Genomic DNA, 24,790 nt, shown 5'->3' on the forward strand with positions numbered 1-24,790 from the left:
GGAAGGAGGGGGAAAAAACCTTAGTGGTGTGTCAGCACTGCAAACAGATTCATCCCAAGCTCCTGTGCTATGTAGGAGTCATTCATGTTTTAAAGCAGAACTGCAGGAACATTATAACCATGTCTCTAGAGCACACACCATTATGTCTGAGCAACACAGTGATCGTTAAACAATGCCAGTGTAGTAATTTCCTGCTGGGGTTTCAACAATTACTCATACAGTTTTAAAGCAGTGTTACTGCATTATTCTATTTATTTTCTCATAATGAGATCCCTTTTTAAGTTGCTAAAAGAAGTACCTGTTTTGCAGTTTTATCCTTTATATGGTATTTATATCAGATTTTGATTGACGTTAATGCTGCAGTTTTTGGCTCCCTGCCAAAAATTGGCCCAGCTTTTCCTTCGTTTTAAGAATTCCTTCTCAATAAAAGCCCCCTCCCACGGGGATCGTTTGTCTGCCTTTAGTAATAAACAGAGGCGGGCCAACGCTTTGGTGGCGAGCTCTTATTGTGAAGGCGAGATGAGGCCGGCACAATGCTTAGTCACGCTGAGTTACAGCTTTCCCCTCCTTTCTGTGTGGCTCGCGGCTCGGCAGACCGCGATGGAGGAATTGTTCTAGACTACGGTAATTCTCTGTTATTCCAAATTTAAGGAGCCATTAGTGATTAATGTCAGTTGTCTGGACATATCTGGATTTTGTGCGGTCTTGTTAGCAAGAATATTTTGATACCGCTTTGTTAGCACGTTTGTTGCGAGCTCGGCTCACAGCCGTTACTCTACTGTCTATTATTAGGAGCCTATTTTGCTGTCAGCTCTGTTTCCGAAACGTTTGACTTGTTTTTTGAGGGGGATTACGGCTCTTTCATCGTGAGACCTTCTGAGTTCACCGTCGTTGCAAACCCACCAGAAACCTTCAACCGATTTTGCTTGCTCTGCTCTACCTTTGCGTGCCAGGTCTGTGGATTATTTTTGTTTTACAAACGCAAGCTCAGAAATGATCCTCGTAGAGGACACACGATGGCTTTTTGTGTGCTCTTCATGTTAGGTAAATGGCGCGGAAATCCAAGTCCATCAGGGTTTATGTAAGGCACTGGCTTCACTTCTGGGTCATGTTTTGGTACATCCAGTTCCACTGTTTGTTCGGTGAAGAGTTCACGATGAGTCACCGAGGAGAGCTGGTTGCCAAAATGCCCGAGAAACGCGCTGGACTCTGTACTTGTGTTTGTTTCACTTTTGGCTCGATTGCGTTTGCTGGCTTTGTAGCACAAAACAAAATAAAAATCGCTGACACAGCTGTAGGTGTAGCTCAGATCAAACTGTTAAACTTGTAGAGTCCCTCCAGTTGTTGTAAGACACCCAAGATCTGTAGGCCTGAAGGGTGGCACGCAAACCGACGTGCAGGGTCTCTGTCAGGGGTGAGTGTGCATCTTTATTACTGTGCTATTGATGAGCCAACTTTCTTGTCAAGATTAGGGTTGCAGTGGAAGATTTTTAGCAGCATCAGCATAAATCGCTGGTTTATCGTTCACGTTAGTCTTTTAAAGATGTATACTGGACATTTTCAGTTTCTGTTTGAGTTCGTCCTTTAGTAAGGATTTACTGCTGCCAACTCCTTGAAACTTCCTTGTTTAGTGTCACCGTCGATTGACAGTTTAATTGCACTTATAGAACCTGTAATGAACAAGTTTTTTCATATTCTTCTTAATAATAAATGTAATCATAATACGTGCAGTGTTTGTGAGCTGATTCATCAATTGATTGATTCAACAACAGATTCTTTAGAGCGGCTTGGACCCAGTTATACCTGTCGCATTCATCATACCCCAAAACGTGTTTTTATTATTGATGAAATGTCAGAGTAATGCAGCAGGTATAGCGTGGGACTTGGGGAGCTTGTTTGTCAGTGAGTCGTTTCTGTCTGCTGTGGAAAGTGGGCGAGTTGAGCAATATGTTCTCCTGTGAAACTATTTCACCCAGAATCCTGGAAGGGGGGAGGCACAGCAGTAAATGTGAATCGCAGTGTGTTTCATATTACAGCGAGCTTAACTGGCTGACTTCCTCATGATGAGTTCCATCATGGTTACTGACGTGTCCCCATTTGTTGGTAAAATGAATAACTCTCCAACTTAGTTTGGTTTTTTTTCCCCCTTAATCTTTAATGATTGCAAAGCACACTGTAACCTATTTGCAGATCGGAAAGCTACAAGGTCATATAACCTGGCCTTTTGTTTTGTTTTGCGTCCTTTTATCAATGCTCCACTTAACGATCAGTGTGAGTGTGTGTTTGTGTTGGTGTGCATACACAACTCACGGGTGCTTTGTTATATAACTGAACCCTCACAGCAGCATTGTTGCTGAGTAATTCAGACTCTTCCTGATTAGAGCGCTCCAAACAGACATTAACCACATGTTTCTTGTATTGTACGTCAATGTTGCAGGCAGTTCATATTCTGAAAAGAAGAAGTGGGATTGGAATAAAAAGGAAGGCATTAAATTTTCAACTTAATGGGTTCAACGTAGTGGATCTGATCCCACCTATTACCTGTAGAAGTATTTGTTTGTAAGCCAGTCTGCAGAGCCAGAGCCCTCTCCTCCTCCTGGATTACTCCGATAAAAGTACCTCTTGACTCTGATTAAAAGATTGTTTTGTTTTCTTAGCCTAATTTGGTTTAAACATGTCTGGAAGATGCTGCAATAGATGTACTTGGATTCTGCTGTTGGTTTGAACAAACTGTTCCTTCTGTTCAAACCCCCAGTGGATTGGCAACAGGGCAGAGCAAGAGCACACTTACTCATGCTGGCCTGTTAAATTAAAGCCTAATTTAAGTCACGGCGTTGTCCTTTAAAATGAGCAGCACTCCCTAGCTGCTGCTTACACACTCACTTACACTTGTCGTTTTGCTTATATTGTTAGCCTCTCTATGTGGACATTTTTTCCTTTTAAAAGTAGTGAAAGTAATAAGTAGGATTCCAGGCATTTGAGTTCCTCACCAACAGTTTTTCCTTTGCGTGTTTGGAGTTTTAACACTAACTCACAATATTCACTTCACCCTGTCTTTTATCAGCTGTGCACACTACCTGTGTGTGAAGAGATGCCAGATAAGGAGAAACTATCATGACAAATGAAAACGCGTTAGGCTATGTCCACACTAGCCCGGATAGATTTGAAAACGGCGTTTTCGTCTGAAAACGCTCCGCGTCCACACTAGCATTTTCAGTCGTTTTCACGCAAAAGCAAGTGAGAACTAAAGAATTTGAAGAAAAGTTTTTTAAATTGTCTTGCACACAGAATTAGTAAAGCAATGTTTTAAATCAAGCCTGATAATGATTTCCAGGGTATTTTTCGTTGCTCATTTGTATTCAAATGTATTAAATAAACACTGTTCCTGGATTGGTACCCAGTACTAACACATACCTTATTGTATGTTGAGTTGAGGTAATTGTGTCGTATCAGAACTCGGGTAAAAAACAAAACAAAACTGGATCCGTGCATTAGTATTGGCGACTGATAGAGAGAACTAGAGCTTGGGACTCATAAAAGCAGAAGATGGTATTTGTTTTTAATGAGCTGCATAGTCATCGTTACAAAGACAAAGCCTTGACTGTAAGTGGAGTGCATGAGGAAGAATGACAGAGAATTATGTGTCACTGCATTGATAAAGTTTTGTTGTATGAGTTCATAGATAAAGAATAGTGCTGAATCACTCGCTATGCAAGGCACTAATGTACGTATGTAGACCGAGCGGAGAGGCAGAGTTTATCAGTATGAAACAAACACATGCTCTCTCTCTTTCTCTCCCCAGCTGTCAGCTGAACCAACTGCTTCTTAGTAAGTAAACAAACAAATAGGTGGGCATCCTCAAGGAAGGCTTCTCCAGAGAAAACAACGAAACACCGCTACCACTCCATTCCTAAAGGCTCAACTGCCTCACCTAGAGTCTCAGACTCTGAATAGCTCTTTTGAAGACAGCTTTGATTATTACTTTTTGCAACAAAGCAATAGATTAAATTTTTTTTTTATCACTGTGCAAGATTGATCTGCACAGTTTGTGAATCTGGCACAGCTCTTGAGTTGTTTGATTGAAGACTTTTTGAGCAGTCAAAATATATTTGATTAGAAGGCTCAGAGGAAGACAAGATAACAGAGACTTACTGCACACTGACTGTTTATATTGCTGGGTATGATTAATACCTTTCTGCTGAAATAATAGAGAAGTGGAAAGGAAAGCAACCGTGTTGCCAACACAAACAACTGATCCGAGTGTGGAGCAGTTCTTACTTTGCCTGCTATTCTCTAACTCTTTCTCTGAAAAGTTAACCTTCAAACAAAACCAGAGGGACCCTTAATTCAAGGCATTTTAATTATGTTGGAACTGCAGCATATATTAGTACATGCAGCCACGAGTGGCAGCTCGCATTCAACGCTCTAGTAATGCCATAATGGGCCGAATGGCTGGACTGAAGTACTGAACATAGCAAGGAAATCCCCATGTTTTTATAAACCAGACATAACTCTTTTACTCATAGAAAAGTCAGGAGGGCCTGGAGCTTTCTGTGTGGCTGTCTACCAAATTCCTCAAATTAAATTCTTCTTTTATTTCGACCCATGCCTGCATGTGGTGCAAGGATGCCCCATAACGCCGTCCACTGTTCTTGAGAAGGCGACCAAAGAGGAGGAGAAAGGGTAGGAAATGACGGAGTGTTTGACAGAATACAAAGCGCTGGTGACTCCGTCCACGCGCAATGGTCACCGCGTCTTCAGCTACACGCTCAAGAGCCACACGTCGGCCGCCTTCGCCATCATGAACGAGCTGCGACTGGAGCGGCAGCTGTGCGACGTCACGCTGCGCGTGCGCTACAAGGACCTGGAGGCGGTGGACTTTGTGGCTCACAAGGTGGTGTTGGCCTCCTCGTCCCCGGTCTTCAGGGCCATGTTCACCAACGGCCTGAAGGAGTGCGGTATGGAGTTGGTGCCCATCGAAGGAATTCACCCCAAGGTTAGTTTGTTTTATCCTTGCCATGTTTTGTTTGATTTGTACTCGTTTAAATGTAAGCTGTAGTATTGTGTTTATTTGTTGACTTCCGAATAACTAAATGGGAATCGAGTTACTCCTCTTTCAGCGTAAACCGGCCTCACATTATTACAAGGGAAATCCAGTATGTATGGGACTTGTAACTTTAAAACCAAGCTGTATACCACAATGGGCTTTTCCAGCATTGTTAGAAAAAAAAAATGGCTCCACTTCCACAAAAATTCTGCACTGCTTTAAAGTGAAACAGAAAGTCAGAATTGCTTTAAAACCATACTCAAATTATCATACCTTTATAGATAACACCGTCTACTGTTTTTCTTTATCATTTATCTTTGTACAAGTGCAATTAAAAGTCAAAACTAAATGAATATCAGCCTTACATCACACTGATTATTAACCAAATGGGTTATTCCAAGCATCTTGGAGGGTTTGCTACAATGCCTGCCCTTTTTAGTTGCTCTGTAGGACTCCTCCTTGTTGCTATATGACTGCATATTTGGATTTTAAATTTTCTACATCACACTTTATGATTGTTAATCTCTTTATCTGAAGTGTCTAAAACATTTTTATAATACATGCAATTTATATTTGGAAAATCTGTGTACCCATGGATTGAGTGCATTTCTCTTTTTTTATCTTTTTTTTCCACGAGCAAATAATATGTTCAAAGTAATTATGAGTCATATGTAAAAGTGCATAAATATTTTTCTATGGTACTCAGGACTGAAGTTCCACCTTTTTAAAAAGTAAGCTCTCTCTCTGTGAAACAGGTATGCACAGTGGCTAAACAGTTTTATCTTGACTTCCTTTACTTGCGTTGGGTGTTTACTGAGCTCACATAGAGCGTGATCGACACAATATCTATGACGTGATAGCTTGTGAGATGCTAATCTGGGTTCCTTCCTTCCAGAATTAAGCATAGCATTAAATTATTTTTCTCTCCAGCTTCTCTCGCTCTAATTTTCTCATCTGTGCACTGACCTCCCACAGTCCAACTCCTTACGTTGTGTCTTTTCACCATTTTAGGTAATGGACAGACTGATAGAGTTTGCCTACACAGCCAGCATCTCTGTGGGTGAGAAGTGTGTCATCCATGTGATGAATGGTGCTGTCATGTACCAGATAGACAGCGTGGTCAAGGCCTGCTGTGATTTCCTCGTCCAGCAGCTTGACCCCAGCAACGCTATTGGCATTGCCAGCTTTGCAGAGCAGATCGGTTGCACAGAGCTCCACCAGAAGGCCAGAGAATACATCTACATGAACTTCAGCCAGGTAAGGCTTAAATAGCATCTCGAATGAAAGCATTTTCGTTAGAATCACTGAACTGCATTGTTTTTTCCTAATTTGTGGAGCTTAAGTAATGATTTTGTGATTTAGAAATCAAGAATTAAACATGGGATATTCTACAAATCTGTTCAAGTTTTTGGGGCAGGAAATCTGTGTGTAAAGTGTTTTGAGGTCTGGGTAAACAATGTTTCACTTGCTGCATTGTGGTTTCTTCTGGTGAGTTCAAGCTATGAGTCCACTGGCAGACTCATAGCATGCATTCTCTTCACAAGAAGGCCAAGAGAATTCAAGCTATCAGTCACAATGACTTGCGAGTATCTATGTGGGTTTACTTGCGGCTGAAGCATACCTGACTGCAAAAGATGATGGTACAACGCAGTACAAGAAATGAAAGGACAGTTAATATTTCTCCCTCATAAGGAGATAAGATCAAGGGCAAGTCCAGCTTATGACAAAGACGTGTCACATGTCTGTCTGTGAGGTTAAACCTATAAATGGTGTAATATTCAATACATGCCTGCTCACCAGAGGTTTGACTTTTTAAATATATTGTGGCTGTCAGGGTAGGAAACCAGTTTTCCTTTGTTAGAAAGAGATTATTTGTTGCCAGAGTTGGTTTTGTTCTCACTGTTATGTTATAACTGATCAAAATAAGCAAAAACAAACAAACTGATAAAGATTACATGATTGATCCGTAATTTAAAATAAATCTGTTTGTATTTGGAACAGAGACTGTGCACAGTTTAATTGATCCAGCAGTTACTTTAGGTAAGAAAATTAGATGAGAATTTGCTGCTGGTCTAGATTCCATTCAGCCATATATGTCTGGATTTTGGACTTATGCAGCTATCATTAGCGGTCTGGAAACTTTTAGCTCAGAAATATTAATCAGTTGTTTGGAAAATCTTTCCAGTTGTTGTAATTACTCACACCAGATACTTTATTCTTTAACAACACTTTTATCATAAAAAGTTACTTTAAATCTGTACTCCTGCTTTCCAGGTAGCAACCCAAGAGGAATTCTTCAACTTGTCCCACTGCCAGCTGGTCAACCTGATCAGCCGCGACGAGCTCAACGTGCGCTGTGAGTCCGAAGTCTTCCAGGCATGCGTGGCCTGGGTGCGATATGACCGGGAGAACAGGCGACCGTACGTCCAAGCCTTACTCCAGGCTGTCCGCTGCCATTCCCTCACCCCCAACTTTCTGCAGACCCAGCTTCAGTCTCTGGACTGGGACCCACAGTGTAAAGACTACCTGGCTCAGATCTTCCAGGACCTCACCCTCCACAAACCCACCAAAGTGATTTCTTGCAGAACTCCCAAGGTGCCGCAGCTCATCTACACAGCAGGGGGTTATTTCCGTCAGTCGCTCAGCTACCTGGAGGCTTACAACCCTTGCACGGGAACCTGGCTGAGGCTTGCTGACCTGCAGGTACCCCGAAGCGGCCTGGCCGCCTGTGTGATCAGTGGGCTTTTCTATGCTGTTGGTGGAAGAAACAACGCGCCTGATGGTAACATGGACTCAAACGCTTTAGACTGTTACAATCCTATGAACAACTGCTGGCTGCCGTGTGCACCCATGAGCGTGCCCAGGAACCGAATCGGAGTCGGAGTCATCGATGGCATGGTATATGCAGTTGGTGGATCACATGGGTGCATTCATCATAATAGTGTGGAAAGGTAAGTGAAGTTGGCTAATAATGGAAGGTGGTATTTCTTTTATTACACAGACCAATTCTGCCTATTCTGAATTTATTCTTTTATCAATTATGTGTGTTTGAATGTAGAAAGAAAACCAGCAGTCTTTTACTGGTTGAACAGTTAAGTAACAATTACAGTATGTGGTCAGCACAGGTCATTTTAATGAAAGGCTTATGATTGTGTCTGTCAAGAGAAGTAATCGGGTAACTTCCTGGAAACATTTTACTTCCTGCAATTTATTTTTAGATCACACAAAGCTGCTGTGAGGGTGTTTGAGTCTACAGGGAAATATTTTTGTAATATTAAACTTAGTGACAATTGAAAAGAGAAACAAGACACCTTTTGTTTTCTAAGCTTGGCACGAAATGCTTGCACGAACATTGTTATATGACCAGATCAAGAAGAACTAATGCTCATTCTTTCTCAGATTGCTTAACATCTTGAGATAATCCTGCCGGATGCGGCTTTTAATCCACACCTGTGAAACGGCAGCTTTGCTTAGGTGCTTTCTGGTGTTGGGTGTTAACAGTGACTGAACAACATACATTTTAATAAATAATAACAAAAAGGGAAGCGGAGAGCCCATCAACAAGTCCCATGAGAAATATCCGAGGTGCCGTATTGGCCTTGCTCTGACTAACCTTGACATAAACCTGCCCCAGATTTTTCACTGCTATCCATTTAAAACGGGGATTACTTAAATTTTAATTCAAGGCAGAAACTTTACCCAAAAGTTGGCTTTGTTCCTAAAATAGAAGCTCTTACACAGGTAGCCCACAGTCTCGGTAAAAGAGGAACATGTCCAGCCGGTCTGAACAATCACGTAACATCCGAAAGCACATATGACGCAGATACTGAGGAATGAAACTAATGAATCTGTGGTGCAGACTCCTGGCAGTGGTTCATTCATTGGGATGATTAGTTACAAGAGTTGGTTACATTTGCGATTTAGAAACCCGATAAGTAAACTGACTAATGTTACTAGTTGGCAAAAAGAAAACGGGGAGATAAAGCTCAGAAATATAGCGATAATTACTTTCTTTTCAAACTATGTAGCCTTCTCAGTTTGTGTTGGTTCTCCACAGGTATGATCCAGAACAGGATCAGTGGCAGCTGGTAGCCCCGATGTTAACACGACGTATCGGTGTGGGTGTGGCGGTCATCAACCGGCTGCTCTACGCTGTGGGGGGGTTCGACGGGGCCAACCGGCTCAGCTCCTGTGAGTGCTACAACCCCGAGAAGGATGAGTGGAAGACCATGGCTCCGATGAACACGGTCCGCTCCGGAGCTGGTAAGAAGGAATTGTAAAGCTGCCTCCTAATGATGAAAAACATTTCTGACAAACAATCAATTTACACAACTGCCCATGCAGTTTTCCACCTGTGATTTGTAAAGATATGCAAGACTTCCTGCCCCTGCAGACCTTCCTGTTTTTGCTAGGTAGACCCAAGCAGTACTTAAACCAGACAGCAAGGGCAGCTTAATAGTGAGGCAAAGCAAATAAACAAAGATTTCAGGTAAAAAGCAACATTTCTCAAAAAAAAAGAAAAAACAATTGAGAAATTAGACAGAACCTATAATGATCTTGCAGTACACATCACAGAGTGTATATGGAAAAAGTGAAGCCAAAATATCTAGGCATTTTATTGCCGTCTTTTGGCAAGCTTTGAGATGTGAAATCCAACTGGACTCTGGGAAGAAACTAGTTACCTCAGCAGTTATTACTCATATCTAGAGAACAGACCCAAGACTTTGGCAGGAAGTCTTTATGTATGGATGCTTATTAGTACTCTTATTGATACTACTTTCCATATTTTGGTGTAAAATAAACAGAAGCGTGACTATGGCCCCTTTTGTCAAATTGGTAAGCTTAGTTTTGTGTTGCTTTTTTAACTTCTGCAATAAGTTATGAAAGCAAGGTGTGTTTTGTAGCGTGCATCTGGGGTTAACGACTGGTAACAGGTCTGACCACGTCAACACTGGTTATTGCTCTGTCCACAGTTTTGAACAGTCTGTCCTGTCAACCGTGACCAAAAAACACTGGATTCAAACAAACAGCAATGTTAAAGGTTATCGCTCCAGCAGCAGCTTCCTCGTGATGGGGAGGTTAAAAATTTGTAAACTTTAACTTTGCAGAGTACCAATAGCAGTGCTGTTTGTCAAGGTGCTTATCAGTACTTTGGTATACACCAGTCTCAAATGTTAACAATCAAATGCTGTTACTTGAAACCTGTGTGAAATTCAGTGATTGTGTGGGTCAGTCAAACTTTGATATCATGTAAATCATGTATCTGTTTGGAAAAAGACTTCCATTTGAATAGAAATCTAAGTGAAAATGGCCCTAAGCTACCTTTCTCTGTGATCTCAGTGAACTTTCCTCATGACTTATTAGGGCTCAGTCGCTAGTTTCAGCTCAGAATAAATCAAACATGCACAGATCCAGAGATAACTCCTCACTTATGGTTTCAAAACATACAGATGGAGATGGTGAAAATGCTCAGGTTGAGGTTTCGTAACTGGACTTCCCAAACCAATGAGTGTCATTGCTCTGGCAGCATCCATCTTCTAAACTGTGTGTGATAGGATAAAGGCATCCATGAGATATTTTGGCTTTGCTACAGTGGGCAAAATCTGCTATGTTGTCAGTCTCTGTACAGAGTCAATAAACAAGAAGTACTCCGAGCACAATCCCCCACCCAAGCACCTCACCTTTTGGGCACTATTTAAATTTTAAGGGATTAGTATTGTGTTTTGTATACATTCATTTTGTTTTTTGGATTTCATTAGTTTTCAATTTGCTTAAAAAAATAAAGTTTGTAGTGCAGTAGAAATTAAATGTTGACAATAAAAACATAGGGGCAATACTAACCACAGAATAAAAATATACATTTTTATTTAAGTTTCACCTTATTTGACTCCGAAGAAGAGGTCAGATGTCCAAAGAAAATTTTATCTTTAAAATCTCCATTGATCATACCTTATATGATGAAATGTTTCAAATAGCTCTACGACCTCCAGATCTGTGTGTTGACCTTGAAGAGGTCAAATTTGACATGATAATTAAAATCTTTATGCTGGTACTTCATATATGTTGACACACCACATTTGTAAGGATCATAGTTTCTAAGTTATAAGGATTCTTTCTTTCTTTTTCTTTTTTTTTTTAGCAAATAAATCATTAAGTTGACCTTTTAAGATCATGGTGGATGTAAGCCAAATTTGAATGGATTGGTAACATTTTACAACCGTCACAGAAGTGTTATAATAAACACAACCTCCTTGGCAGAGGTAATGATTTTTCTTAACCAAGAAACGCATTAAAGAAAAAACCGAAACACTTATGTGGGGAGTGTGTATGTCTTTCTTTGTGTGTCCTTAAATACATGTTTGGCCTGGAGTTTTAATTGTATTATTTTCTTTCTTTCTTTTTTTTATGATGGCAGTCAAAACAAAACTACCTGTGACCGTAGCGTAGACGTTACTCTTTTCTTCAGCCAGTTCTGCCATGTGCTTACATGTGTCTGCCCACATTTAGTTTGAATAAATGAAACGGTCGACCTTTTCTTTTAGGCGTGTGTGCACTTGGCAATCAGATCTTTGTGATGGGCGGATACGACGGCACCAACCAGCTGAACACGGTGGAGCGCTATGATGTAGAAACCGATACGTGGAGCTTTGCTGCCTCCATGAGGCACAGACGCAGTGCTCTGGGAGTCACTGCGCTGCATGGACGCATCTATGTGTTGGGTGAGTAATGTAGCTCGTAGAAGCCCGCTGAGAGAAAAGCAACGATTTGATTTATAAAATATGTTTTAATTATTATACCGATATCAATGCAATTATTTTGTTCACCTCCCACATTTACAATCATTGGGTGTGAGCCAGTACTCATTTAGGTCACGAGCACCACACCACAGCATTTCATTCAGGTTGAGGTTTGGACTTTGGGATATTGCAACACCTTCATTGTTTACTTTTTCAGCCATTCTTTAGTAGCTTTGCTACTGTTCTCGCGATCATTGGCCTGTTGCATGACCTAGTTTTGGCCAAACTTCAGCTGTCAGGCAGATGGCCTCGCACTTGACTCTAGAATACTTTGCTAAACAGTACTTTGGTCTTGTGGCTGTAAAACATGCCCATATTATCACGCCTTCACCACCATGGACGGTTGTCTTGTGGTTTGTTCAATTGCGTCTTTGCAGGTTTGTTTGTTTTTATTTAGTTTTTTTGTTCCTCAAAATGCCAAAAAATATCTGATTTTATAGAAGTCCTCACACTTGCTGATGATCAGTCAATGAAGTGCAATTAATTATCAGCACTTAGCTGCTACCGACACTTTTATTTCTTATGCAAGTAGGGAAGGTGTACTTTGGTTTTCACACACTGCCTCTGCGTTTCAGTTTGTGTTAAATAAATAATGACAGTGTGTAATATGTCATGTGATGTTGTGTTTACGTAGGAAGTCACAATTAGAAACAGGGTGTGCTTTCTTTTTCATGTGTCTGCGTATTAAAACTATTTGTAGTGTAACCGTTAAGTGTTTAGATGCATTTTGCAAGGCATGATTATCCTTGGGTAACTTGTTCAGTTTTTGTGACTATAAAATGTAAATATTTAAGTTTTTATGAGTCACAGTAGCAATAACTAACTCCTATTTACTCACTCCACTTAGTGTTTGTTATCCATAGCTCAGATCTGTGCTGTGCTTACAGGAGGTTACGATGGCAGCACTTTCCTCGACAGTGTGGAGTGTTACGACCCAGAGCAGGACACTTGGTCAGAGGTGACCCACATGACTTCAGGCCGCAGCGGCGTGGGAGTGGCTGTCACCATGGAGCCCTGCCAAAAGGATTTATTGCAGTGTCAGGCGTGTGACGGTGGAAGAACCAGTGGCAAGGCGGACCCTTCGGCAAATGCACGCGAAGATCTGAGCAGGACCCGATCCACACACTGACACGCATCTCAAAACTGACCTGTGAAAACTGGTCCTTTAAATTGAGTGTCGTTATAAGATCCAGACAGTCCAGCTGTGCTCCAACGCGGCATTTAAAGCCCTCAGCTAGATCATAATTTGTAAAGTTCAAGAAAAGGGCTCCATAGTAAAAAGGTCACTTTACTGGCCCGATGAGTCATCAGGGGCTCTTTATTGCATTTAAAGAGCAAACTAAATCTGATAGGTGAAGGAAATACTTCAAGCGATCAGATTATGTAAACAAAACGTAGCGTGTGTGTGTGTGTGTGTGTGTGTGTGTGTGTGTGTGTGTGTGTGTGTGTGTGTGTGTGTGTGTGTGTGTGTGTGTGTGTGTGTGTGTGTGTGTGTGTGTGTGTGTGTGTGTGTGTGTGTGTGTGTGTGTGTGTGTGTGTGTGTGTAGGCAGCAATCAAAGTGCCATTACAATGCCTGTGGGCATTATCACTATGTTGGTATATTCTCCTGAGGTGCTTGTGTGGGAAGGCACAGGCTGAGTCACTGTGTGGAAATTAGTGTTAACCCAGAGAGCCACAAGATGAAGATCGTACAGTGGGCCTCATGCAAGAGCTTGTTTGATGTGCTTATACAGGCCATCTTAATTCAGTCCAATAGTTCTTTACAAAATCACAATCTGCACATTAAAAAAGAATACATAAATAAATGAAGAAGAAGAATTTAAGCTTCTGATGTTGGATATATCCAGTACTAGCAGTCCAAAGAAACTGTGTAGTAACAGGAGGTTTTTGATATAGCACAGGAACCATTATTTCCCTCCTGTTTATTGTATATGTAGACAGTTATTTGCTGTTATTTTTAGTAGTAATGTACATGTTTAAACTCACCATCTGTTTAGAACTCATTTTTATGCAAATAATCTATTTTTATTTAAAGTGGATATCCTGTATGACGCCTGTGAAGGCACGCGGAAGATATTTAAATCGGTTGTTGTTGATCTAAGCTGAAGACAGATTCTGCAGCTCCAGAGCTCTTATCCCACCTTAAATATTTTCAAGAACATTTTGGATTACTGGATCACACACAAGAATATACCTGTGATGTAAAAGAGGATTTTTTCAAGCAAACTGGCAAGGTGGTTCCAGTTTTAAATCCAAGAACAAACGGCCTGTGCGAGGCATTTGGTGTTGGTGTGATCCCTCGCCTGCAATACCACCCATGACGTGTGCTGTTAGATTCCAGGAAGAAATACTTTGGCCTTTCTTACATGACTACCTGACACTCGGCTGCAGGTTTATTTTGGTAGGCACGGCTAAAACTAGCAGTCCTGCGGTAAATCCAGCTTTCACAGTGGGTTTCTACTGTTTTGTCGCCTTTTAGTGATCTTACTGGGGCAAAATAATAAACGCCTGTCACTTAGTGCATAACACTTCCACAGAATCACCACCTTTTTATGGAACCACTTAATCAGAAATTACAACCTTCACGAAGGTAGGATTTATTGCAGGATGTCATATTATAGAGCATTAGATCTAGTTAAGTGTGTATAATCATAAACTGGCAGCTGAGGTTCTGTTCCTTCAACTGCAGTCATGCAGCTGTACGGGTGTGGGGGAAAATGTGCATGCACCTGCCAAATTGTATAAATTGTCATCTCAGATTATGGTAGAAAAGATCTGCTTTAAGCAAGTGGTTGTTGCATGAGGCCCACTGTCACAAATTCAAGTGTTGATGCAAGAGTCTGCATAGTAACAAATGTGTTCTTTAACTGATTGCATAAAATGTGAAACTTTAGTAAAATACTGAGCGATGCTTCTTCTCGGGCTCCACGATTGTCGTCCAGTGGGATCGGTGTGCAAAGCGCCAACAGAATGAAGAAATTAGTTTAGGCTGTGTTTAGAGGAATCAATATTGTATCATTTAAACAGCCTGGATTCAAACATCTCACTATTTACAGACAGAAATGAGACCCTCCCACGCGCAGTAAACAATTTTTTGGATTTTCACATCCTTGAGACCTCAGACACAGAAATTACCATGTTTGTGCATTCGTGTTCAAATATTGTATACTAATGATTTGAAAAAGGGGAAAAAAGAAAAACTTGCTTAAAAAAATGTATTTGTAACAGCGGTTTAAGCTACAAATGTTTTTAAGTGATGTTTTGTACATTGATATTCTACAAAGTCTTGTACAGGAATTCAGAGCTCACTTTTTTATTTATTTGTTCAGGTCCTTTGTGATTTTTCTTCTTCCTCTAAACTGACATCAGCTTTGTATTAAATTGGACTCTGGTGTAGTGTTTTAATAACTAGCATGCATTGTAACAAACTAGGAATGCCTGTTACAGCAGATTTTGGATGTTTGTTTAAAAAAAACAAAAATAAATTAAAAAAAAAAAAAGACACCGACGCTTCACCTTGAAAGGGACCTTTTTTCCCCCCCTGTCCAGTGGTTGGATTAGAGATGAAAATATTTAACATCTGCTTTGTACATTTCTCCCCAAGCAAGAACTACCCTGTACAGTAATGCACTGTTAATTAAAATGTGTTTATTGCACTGCTGTAGTCATGTAATAATTTTAGTTCTGATAGTTGCTGGGTTGTGTGTGTTTTGTTTTTTCTTCTTGATGTTACGTTCATTTGTGCTGTTTTCAAATCAGTAGTGGCCACTAGAGGGAGCTAAAGCGCCTTCATATCTTCTTGTATTTTATTTCTACATTTACCCTAAAATAAAGTTACCAGTTTACGCTTTTTGCTAAAGATGGATGCTCCCTGCCCACTTTGATAGGTACATCTGATTAACTACTCATTAATGCAACTATCTAATCATACAATCACGTGTCAGCGACCCACTACATTCGGGCATGAACACATGGTCTACGTGGCCTATTGAAGTTCAAAGTGAATGTCATCAAGATGATTCTGAGTGACTTTGAATGTGGTGTGGTTGTTGGGGCCAGGCAAGTTTTTTTTAGAAACTGCAGATGTGCTGGGATTTCCCCCACACACAACCACCTTTAGCGTTTACACGGAATACAGCAAAAAGGAAGAAATATCAAATTAGCAGGAAAAAAACTCTTGTTGATGCAGTAACTCATTTAGCACTTGTTACAACCAAGATATGCAGAAGAGTATTTTTAGTAGAGGCGAAATGTTGAAGCAGATGGACAACAAGAGCAGAAACCCACATCATTTCCCCTCTCTTGCTCTGATGATTCTTAATTTCTGCTGCAAAATTTGTGTGGTGGGGTCAGAATCTCATGTAAGCAAGAAATCCTGCTTTATATTTATGTTCAGGCTGCTCGTGATGGTGAAGTGTATACTTTGAGCCCCAACTGAGCATCATTTAAACTCCACACCCTACCCGTGCGTTCTTTCTGACCATGTCCATCTCTTAATGACCAAAGTGTACCCATTTTCGACATTATCCTAATTTTAGCGGAATAACCTGTAGGATGTTGAGCTTAAATTGTCTCAAACCAGTTTCCTGAAAATGACAATGAGTTTGCAATTCTCCGATGGCCTCGGCAGTCACCAGACCTCAATCTAATAAGGCATATTTGGAATGTGGTGGAACCGGAGATTCATATCATGAATCTATGCCATGAAGGATTAGGACATGGCAAAAAGAGCTTCAGCCCAATATGAGCAAAATGCACCTAATAAAGTATGTGTGCGTGTAGATACTAGTGTGCAAAGTCTCGTTTTTATTATCTTTCTAGTGTGTTTTTCAGTGAGGCAAAAGCAGGCATGTCATTTACCGACCACCCATGATACCTCCCAACACATCTAATTTCCTGGCTAAACCCAGCAGGTGGATAAGGTAGACCACTGTTTACACTACCGAGAAGTATTGTGTGGGCTTATAAGAGTATTAAGACTTGGCAAACACAGGCCTAAAAAACACAGACTTAAAAAAGAATCTGTGAAGATATACAGCTGCGTCATCAGTTTCTCGTTGGAAGAAAACAATATCTTTCAAATATTGCAGATGGAAATTTAAGCAGTTAATAGGCCTCTAAACTTTTCTGCTTAACACCCGACGTCAGATTGTAACCAGAAACGCACGTCAAAGACAGGAGGATGATAAGTTTGTGATTCAGTTTGGACGGAAAGAAAGTCACTGCGGTAACTTCCTCTCTTCCTTTCTTCTCCCGAATATTACCACAGCATGAGTTTACAAAAATGTCAAGGTTACGCAACACTAATCGAGGTGTGGCTGAAAAATAAGGAGGCTGTTCCTGCTTTGTCTTGCGTGAGACCAGGAGCGTTATTTAATAACCATGCCTTCTTATCATTTGAAAGTCATACGATAACAGACCGCGTGCTTGTATTCTGATGGGTTTATGGGTTGTTGATTGTTAGGACCGGGCAGGGATCTTCTATTGTGATAGGTGAAGAAATGTCCGCTTATACACTTTGATCTATTAACTCATCTTCTACACATTGAAGAAATCTCCTGTTCAAGTTTTAGCATTTACTCTCTCCTAGTTTTCCTGAAAATAAAAATGGGTCTGGAGTCTTATGGGTTAATTTAATATAAAGCCTCATTTGAAATTGTTGCTAGGGGCGCAAATATACACTAACTGCAGTAATCACATTAACTACGTAAAGATTACTTGAAGTGTGCCTCTGTAAAGTCAGCGCTCACATGCGTTGAACATGCTCGCTGACAGTGGTTTTATTTTGAAAGTTTCGCTTGGATGTGCCGCGTGAGTTCTCGCGAGCTTCACACCGGTGAGCGCCTCTGAAAGTGATGAAAAAAACTCTGGCCACTGCCACCGGACACCAGAGGATCCTGTGTGCGCGCAGGTATGTAAAAGTAGTCTTGCTGACGCTTGCTTCTGTTTTACTCTGTTGGGCGAAACTTCTGAGATAATTTCAAACTTCAGTGGAAACTTAAAACTTAATGGGAGATAAGTTCTCGAGGTTATACTCGTTTGATTTAGGAAGTAGCTTTGGAAGTTCACTCATTACCTGCGTTGTTAAATGAAGACAACGCCACAAGAAACGCCACTTTTACCTCAAATTTAACACAAGCAGCGATGTTAAGAAGAAATTAGCCAGGCAGAGGTCTGCTGCAATGATTTGTATTTGGTTACCTGTGTGTGCACAAATCCGCACAGCTCACATCACAAATTAACAGGATATTTATCTCGTCTTGATGCAGTAGTATTGTTATAAAACAGTGGAGCTTCTGTCCTTCTTTCTCTGTTTATCTATTAAGGTGGGCTTCAGGACACAAAATTGTTTCCATTCTTTCCAGAGAGAGAGAGAGAGACTCTCTTTGTTGTCAGACTAGTTCATCCTGTTTGAATCCCCCTTTGAGCGCAGGAGGAGCGTCCATTCATTCAAGGTCAATAAACAGCCAAAGCTCATGTGTGTTCTTTGTGTCATGTAACTTTAAAACCTTTGACAAGATTTTCTCTGGAGACTTCTCTGCATTGAAAGCCTGTTCCAGCTTCATTGCTCAAATCCACTCGTTCCTTTCCTTTCGTCTCCTTTCATCAGTGTGGAGCAGCAGCCAGGATGATCCCAGTGGGTGAATTCAGATCCCTCGGCACAGAGCCCAGCTCGAAGTATAGGGTCCTGAAACCATGGTGGGATGTTTTCACAGAGTATCTGTGCATTGCTATGCTCATGATTGGAGTCTTTGGATGCACTTTGCAGGTAAGGTGTCTACACTTTGTGTCCATAAGTTTTCAAAAAGTAAAACCAAGTCATCGCTGACCTTGTCTGTCTCATTGTAGATGCCATGATAATTCCTGCGTTATCTGCCCACCCAGTCACGCGAAAAAGGAAAGCACTACAGCTGAACGAACTTGTTTCTCCTGACCCACTTTGTGCACATTCAGATCACAAACTGGCTGCTTAATGTGTGTCTCTCATCACATGAATATCATTTCTGTGTCACATTAAAATAGCACCAAAGTAAAGCAAAGGGACTACAGTGTAGTCAGCGCTAATCAGATATAATAACATACAAATTTCACAACTTGTTTACTGCAGATTTCTTAACTGTTGTGTTTTTCAGAGCAGAAGCATCAGTTTATTCCTCTAATTGTACTAAATTGTTGTTTAAGCGTAGACACCAACAACAAAGGGGCATTACAGGGGACACATTCATGAAAAGAATTGGTCACAAAGCTGTCTGAATTGCTGCACCATCTACACAGTCTGTTTGGCGAAACTGAATGTGTGAAAATAATTCAGCAACCAAAGGGGTTATCTATAGTCTGACACTCATTATTCCTTCTGTCAGTGTAACATTTATGAAGTAATTATGGATTTCAACCAAGCAATTAAACATATAACCACCACCTTTACAAGGATGGTGTAACACACACATTTAATTTTAAATTAAAAATATTAAATCATCTGCTATTTTCGACCAAAAATCTCACAACTCAAAGTTTATCCAGTCTGGTTTCTTTCATTTACGAAATATCTCAAAAATCTACCAGTAATGAAGAAACTTTTGTACATACTTTAATTTTCTGCCATCTTGATTATAACTAACTCACTTTTCACATGCATTTCTCAGTCTGCTTTAGCCCGTCTACCATTGGCCTAGAATACAGCAGCTAGGCTGCTAACAAAAAACTAGTCAATACTCATAACAAAAGGCTATAAATAAAGCCATTAATTATTTTTGGCCTTTTGTTCTTCTCATATGTGTATACATAAGTGTGTATGTAGGAATAAATGAAAGTGTGTTTGTAAGTATAAATATGTACTTTTATTCTTTAATCGGTTTTTATCCAAACTGCGAAGCACTTTCTAATTGTGGATTTTAGTGTTGTGATTTCTTCTTCAGACATAGGTAATCCAATTAAATGTAAAAATAGAAATGACAGAATTAAATCTCCCTTTCACTTAGTGCTGTTAGACACGCTGTGCTCTTTAACCTCTGCAGCAGCACAAAATCTCGTTAATTAGAAAACAATAAAGAAAATATTCCACTACAGTGGAATCTTCTGCTTTGGTGATGGATTTTTCTTGCTTTCCTACAGCAGCATGTTAATAGTGACTTTTACTCTGAAACACTGGTGCTTAGTGTCTTAATGAAGAGGTGGAATGGATCATCCCTCCAAGTAGTGTCATGTCTGATGTCATGGCTTGGAAAGTATAAGCCTGTTTCTGATTGTTGCTCGTCTGTTTGATGACGCATCAAAGGGTGGAGGATTTCATGTATTTTTAAACCCCTATCTGATTTTATCATCTGCAGTTTTTAGCTTTTGCATTTAGGCTTTACCCGCAAGGTGAAACCTGTTAGTTCATCACTCCCAAAGCGTAACATTATACACTAAGTGATAAATTGTCAGTATATTACACTTCCGGGAACCCATCACGTCCCTATATTACAAGATCAGAAAAATGAGGAAACATGAGAACCGTTTAACAAACGTACACGTGTAGATTCATTAATCTACACATGTACGTTTGTTTTACTTAAATCACTTTGGAAAACACTATCTAACATGCTGGTTGAGGTTAGGGATAGAGTTAGGGTTAGGGCTGGAATACATGGCTGGAACGTGTATTACCGCGGGAGCATCATTCTACTAGATTTCATCCATAACCTGGCACGTAGCATAAGAACGTGGAAGGTCACCTTTCGCATTCCTCAGAAACGCCTCGGGATTTGACAAATTGTGACTATGTTACGCCTGAGAGTGAGAACAAGCGGATTAGTTTAGGCCTTGCTGTTCTCCAGTCAGAAATACTTGCGTACCAACAAGTGAACTGGGCTTTGTTTTTATCACGATATTTTTATGTTCTTTTTTTTTTTATAGCTCACCCAAGACAAGATTGCATGCCTGCCAAGCCACTTCACCAGTCCAACACCAAAAGCAATTGACTGCAGCAACATCAGCAGTTATGGGGACAATGAGAAGTTGCAGAACACACTGGTGACCCCGGCGAGCCCCATCATAGTGGAGGTGTTTGGGCGGAAGAACAATCTGGACATTCATCAATACGTGTTCGTCAACAACTATTGCTATGAGAGGTCTGTTCACTGGTATGCAAAGTACTTTCCGTACCTCGTGGTTATCCACACCATAATCTTCATGGTAACAAGCAGCTTCTGGTTCAAGTTTCCTGGAACATCTTCTAAAATTGATCTCTTTGTCAACATTCTTGACAAGTGCTTTGACTCACCCTGGACCACAAGAGCCCTGAGTGAAGTTTCCGAGGAAAGAGGCGAGGAGAAGCTAGTCAACTGGAGGAGGAACACTATGACTAAAGGCTCCACAGAAGGACAAATCGATGAGGAGGAGACTGTGGGCCTCCTTCGCTCCTGCTCTGTTAAGTCTAATCAAGAAAAGAGAAGTGCAGAACCGAAGTCTACCCTCTCTTTGTTGGATAAGAAGGAAGGAGAGCAAGCCAAAGCTCTATTTGAAAAGGTGAAGAAGCTCCGAACTCATGTAGAGGAAAAAGACATTTTGTACCACATGTACGTGCTGCAAACTTCAGTAAAGGTCATCCATTTTCTTTTGATTATTATTTACACTGCATTGCTGGTACCTAACATTGAGATAGTTGTGCAGTGTTTGGTTCCGCCTGAGCTGACTGGTTTTGATATCTATTGCTGTAACCACAACAAAGCACATCTTTTCTCCAAGCTTGCCTACTGCTATATCTGCTTTGTGGCCGTATTTGGACTTCTGCGTATCTATACCCTCTACTGGCTTTTCCATCGACCTCTAAAGGAGTACTATTTTGAGCAGGTCAGACTGGAGACCGGAATTAATGACATACCTGATGTGAAGAATGATTTTGCCTTCCTCCTGCATCTTGTGGACCAATATGATGCTCTTTATTCTAAAAGGTTTGCTGTCTTTCTTTCTGAAGTCAGTGAGAGCCGCCTCCATCAGCTTAATCTAAACTACGAGTGGACGGACAAAAAGTTGCGCACGCGTCTAGCCAGGAACACCAGAAACCGTCTAGAGCTACACCTATTAATGTTACCAGGGCTTCCAGAAACCGTTTTTGAGATTCCCGAACTGGAATCACTCAAACTCGAGCAGATGAAGAATGTCACCATACCGGCTAGTATAGCAAAGCTAGAGTCTCTCCAGGAGTTATCAATGGTCTACTGCCCCGCAAAGCTCCAAGTTGCTGCCCTAAACCACCTGAGAGAACATTTAAAGATTCTATATCTAACCTTTGAGCATTTCGAAGAGGTTCCTGTGTGGATGTACACCTTACACTGCCTGGAAGAGCTCCACCTGGAAGGTCCTTTAACCAACGAGGTGTCCAAAAGTCCCATTCTGGATTCCTTTAAAGAGCTTAGAGCTTTGAGGGTCCTCACTTTTCGCTCCAAACTTACAAAGATCCCCTCCAGCATAGCAGATGTTGCGTTCCAGTTGCAGCGCTTGCGTATCTACAATGAAAGTGTCAGGGTCCAGGCTTTAAGCATCCTGAAGAAGTTAACCAACTTAGTTTCACTGGAATTAGTGGGCTGTGAGTTGGAGCGCATCCCAAGCGCTGTCTTCAGCCTGAGCAATCTGCAGGAGCTGGACCTGAAGGAAAACAAACTCACTACTGTGGAGGAGATCCTGAGCTTACAGCACTGCAGGCATTTAGTGACACTTCGGCTATGGCACAATAAAATCTCATACATCCCTGAACATATATCTAAGCTGCATACCTTGGAGACACTGGACATTAGCTGGAACAAGCTAGGAAAGCTTCCCTCTCGGCTCTTCTACTGCACCAAACTCCGGCACCTCGACATCTCTCACAATCAACTCACTTCACTCCCTTCTGAAGTGAACATCCTGCAGAGCCTGCAGTTCTTCTCCGCAGCTTTCAACTCCTTAGAGACAGTGCCAGAAGAGCTGTTCTCCTGTAAAAGGCTAAAAACACTGATTCTTGGTAACAACCGCCTTTCACACCTCAGCTCAAAAGTAACCAACCTTGCCCAGCTGGTCCGGCTGGATATTAAAGGAAACCGTCTGGAGTACTTACCTCAGGAGATAGGGGACTGTCCCCTGCTGAGTGGGCTGATAGTAGAAGATAACCTGCTGGATCAACTGCCATCAGATCTAAGAAGCAAGTTAAATAACAGCTGAGTGTGTGGAGCTAAGGTTTGTCACATACTTGTGTTTTCTAATTAAAGAGTGGTGGGTGAGCTTGAAAAAACATTTTTGATACAAATATTTTTCAGAGAGAAGGAAAAGGAAAACCCAAACCACAGCTGACCACTAAAAGAGAACCAGTAACTCTAAAGCTGAAGACTTTCATAGGACTGACCTAAAGAGGTGCTGGTGAGAACACAAAGGTCTAACACAGTTGGATCAGACGGTCTTTAATCTACCAGGTGCCTAGCACAAAGTCCATGTGATGTCAAATTGTGCCATATGCAAACTGCATGCATTAAGTGGACATCATGAAGGCTGCTTCCCGCATGCTTTCTCCAGGCAGCTTAAACCACACTGTGCATTTCTAGTAGGGAAAACACATCTGTGGACAAGTGTGGAAATCCTAATTGCCCCAGTTTTGCATATCCATTAAAGACTCTATTTAAAAGCAGTCATAACGAAATGATTCATATTTTTTGATTTTCACAGTTGAAAATGTTTTTTATGTGTTGTCCTGAAAATACCATCTTTTTTGGTAAAACAATATTTTATTAAGTTAAAATGTGTAAAAACACATCTACATTTCATTTTTACAAAACGTGATTTTTACTTCAGTAGATGACACAGAAATGTAAAGTGGAACAAAAAAAGTGTTGTGATTCAAGATCAGATTAATACTGTATGTGGGGATGAAATAAGAGCTATAAGTACTTTACAGAAATAAAACAGCGAACATGCCTTAACCTTCAAATATTTTGGGACTGCACCTCCGTTTGTTTACTAAAGACTTTTGAACTGTATCCTGCTTGACGGGTTTGCACAGCGTGAATATGCATTTCATACAGTGTGGTGGTTCATGTCGCTCTGTTTCAGTTCCAAAACACATGGAGGGAGAAAAAGCCTTTCAGTAGCTGGATAAAAGGTGTTCATATCTCTGTTTACACATTCAGTCAAATGGAGAAGTGAGTGAATTCATACTGGGGTGGTATGAATAAGGTAAAGGTTCACTCTCTACAACATTGACTGTGCATGATGTGAGTGCCAGTGGTAATGGCTGCTGTTTCCACTAATGTTTCAGCATAGTGCAGGTGATAATTGGAGGTGATGTCCAGTCTTGTCCAGCAGAATTTTAAAAAGCTGTGGCACGTAACATGCAACTATGGAAACTTGCTAACTTGGATGACTAGGCTGATCTGTTTAAATGCTTTAAACTGGATATATTTTTACTTGAAGTATTGTTTTTCTTTCTTTTTAAAAAATTTCAAACATCCTTTATGCAAAACTTTAGATGCATGGATTCTGCACTTTTCCTTCACCATTGTTTCCTCTATTCACATCTCATGTTCAGATGCACATAAAACCGGTGCTTCCTGGAAACAGCTTCCACTGCTCAAATGAACTGCAGTCGGTCATGTTCTGGCTTGTGTGACTTCTTAATATGTTTGTGTCGATCAGCACACTCACTTGCCCTTGATTCAAGGATTACTGTGTGTGCTATTTTCTGTCACATTGAGGAATTGAGATGTTTTAGGGAGAATTTAGCACTTGTTATGAAGGGAAATAAGTTGCACAGTAAGTGATTTGTCAATAATTTCTCTATTTCTTTAACCCTTTTACACATAGTGGTCACTACAGTGGACAGCTATTCAAAGGCTGTTTTCTTGTATTTGTGTCGGTGTTGATGGTATACACATAAACCACTACATTGGACAATGATGTGTTAGTCCATACACATCTGTTGTCTGCCTAAGTGGACAT

At 40.8% G+C, this 24,790-nt stretch overlaps 2 protein-coding genes across 5 annotated transcripts; both read left to right on the forward strand.

Annotated features, from left to right (window-relative positions):
• Positions 1 to 630: 630 nt before the first annotated feature.
• keap1b (kelch-like ECH-associated protein 1b) lies at positions 631 to 13,089 on the forward strand. Its single transcript, XM_085162870.1, has 6 exons — positions 631 to 4,996; positions 6,059 to 6,304; positions 7,322 to 7,998; positions 9,105 to 9,310; positions 11,590 to 11,766; positions 12,732 to 13,089. Exons 1-6 carry the CDS (start codon positions 4,691 to 4,693, stop codon positions 12,971 to 12,973), a joined length of 1,854 nt encoding a protein of 617 aa, XP_085018996.1. The 5' UTR covers positions 631 to 4,690; the 3' UTR covers positions 12,974 to 13,089.
• On the forward strand, positions 13,085 to 23,466 carry LOC146516760 (volume-regulated anion channel subunit LRRC8C). Of its 4 annotated transcripts, none has more exons than XM_085162854.1 (4): positions 13,085 to 18,300; positions 18,456 to 18,614; positions 20,741 to 23,055; positions 23,121 to 23,466. In XM_085162854.1, exons 2-3 carry the CDS (start codon positions 18,474 to 18,476, stop codon positions 23,021 to 23,023), a joined length of 2,424 nt encoding a protein of 807 aa, XP_085018980.1. In that variant the 5' UTR covers positions 13,085 to 18,300; positions 18,456 to 18,473; the 3' UTR covers positions 23,024 to 23,055; positions 23,121 to 23,466. The 4 variants fall into 4 exon arrangements, with proteins under 4 accessions (XP_085018980.1, XP_085018979.1, XP_085018981.1 ...); XM_085162853.1 differs by having other exon boundaries at positions 13,085 to 17,756; positions 18,172 to 18,300; positions 20,741 to 23,466; XM_085162855.1 differs by having other exon boundaries at positions 13,085 to 13,289; positions 13,392 to 18,300; positions 20,741 to 23,466.
• Positions 23,467 to 24,790: the final 1,324 nt, after the last annotated feature.

Source organism: Neolamprologus multifasciatus, chromosome 6 (genome assembly GCF_963576455.1).
Source record: "Neolamprologus multifasciatus chromosome 6, fNeoMul1.2, whole genome shotgun sequence".
NCBI classification, from domain to species: Eukaryota; Metazoa; Chordata; class Actinopteri; order Cichliformes; family Cichlidae; genus Neolamprologus; species Neolamprologus multifasciatus.

What these genes read in the sequence shown, in the direction of transcription:
- LOC146516760 (XM_085162854.1), top strand. Translation starts at nt 18,474, where the DNA reads ATGATCCCAGTGGGTGAATTCAGATCCCTCGGCACAGAGCCCAGCTCG. An exon ending in TCTTTGGATGCACTTTGCAG is followed by an intron (nt 18,615 to 20,740) that starts GTAAGGTGTCTA and finishes TTTTTTTTATAG; the next exon opens with CTCACCCAAGACAAGATTGC.
- keap1b (XM_085162870.1), top strand. Translation starts at nt 4,691, where the DNA reads ATGACGGAGTGTTTGACAGAATACAAAGCGCTGGTGACTCCGTCCACG. An exon ending in CACGGTCCGCTCCGGAGCTG is followed by an intron (nt 9,311 to 11,589) that starts GTAAGAAGGAAT and finishes CTTTTCTTTTAG; the next exon opens with GCGTGTGTGCACTTGGCAAT. An exon ending in TGGACGCATCTATGTGTTGG is followed by an intron (nt 11,767 to 12,731) that starts GTGAGTAATGTA and finishes CTGTGCTTACAG; the next exon opens with GAGGTTACGATGGCAGCACT.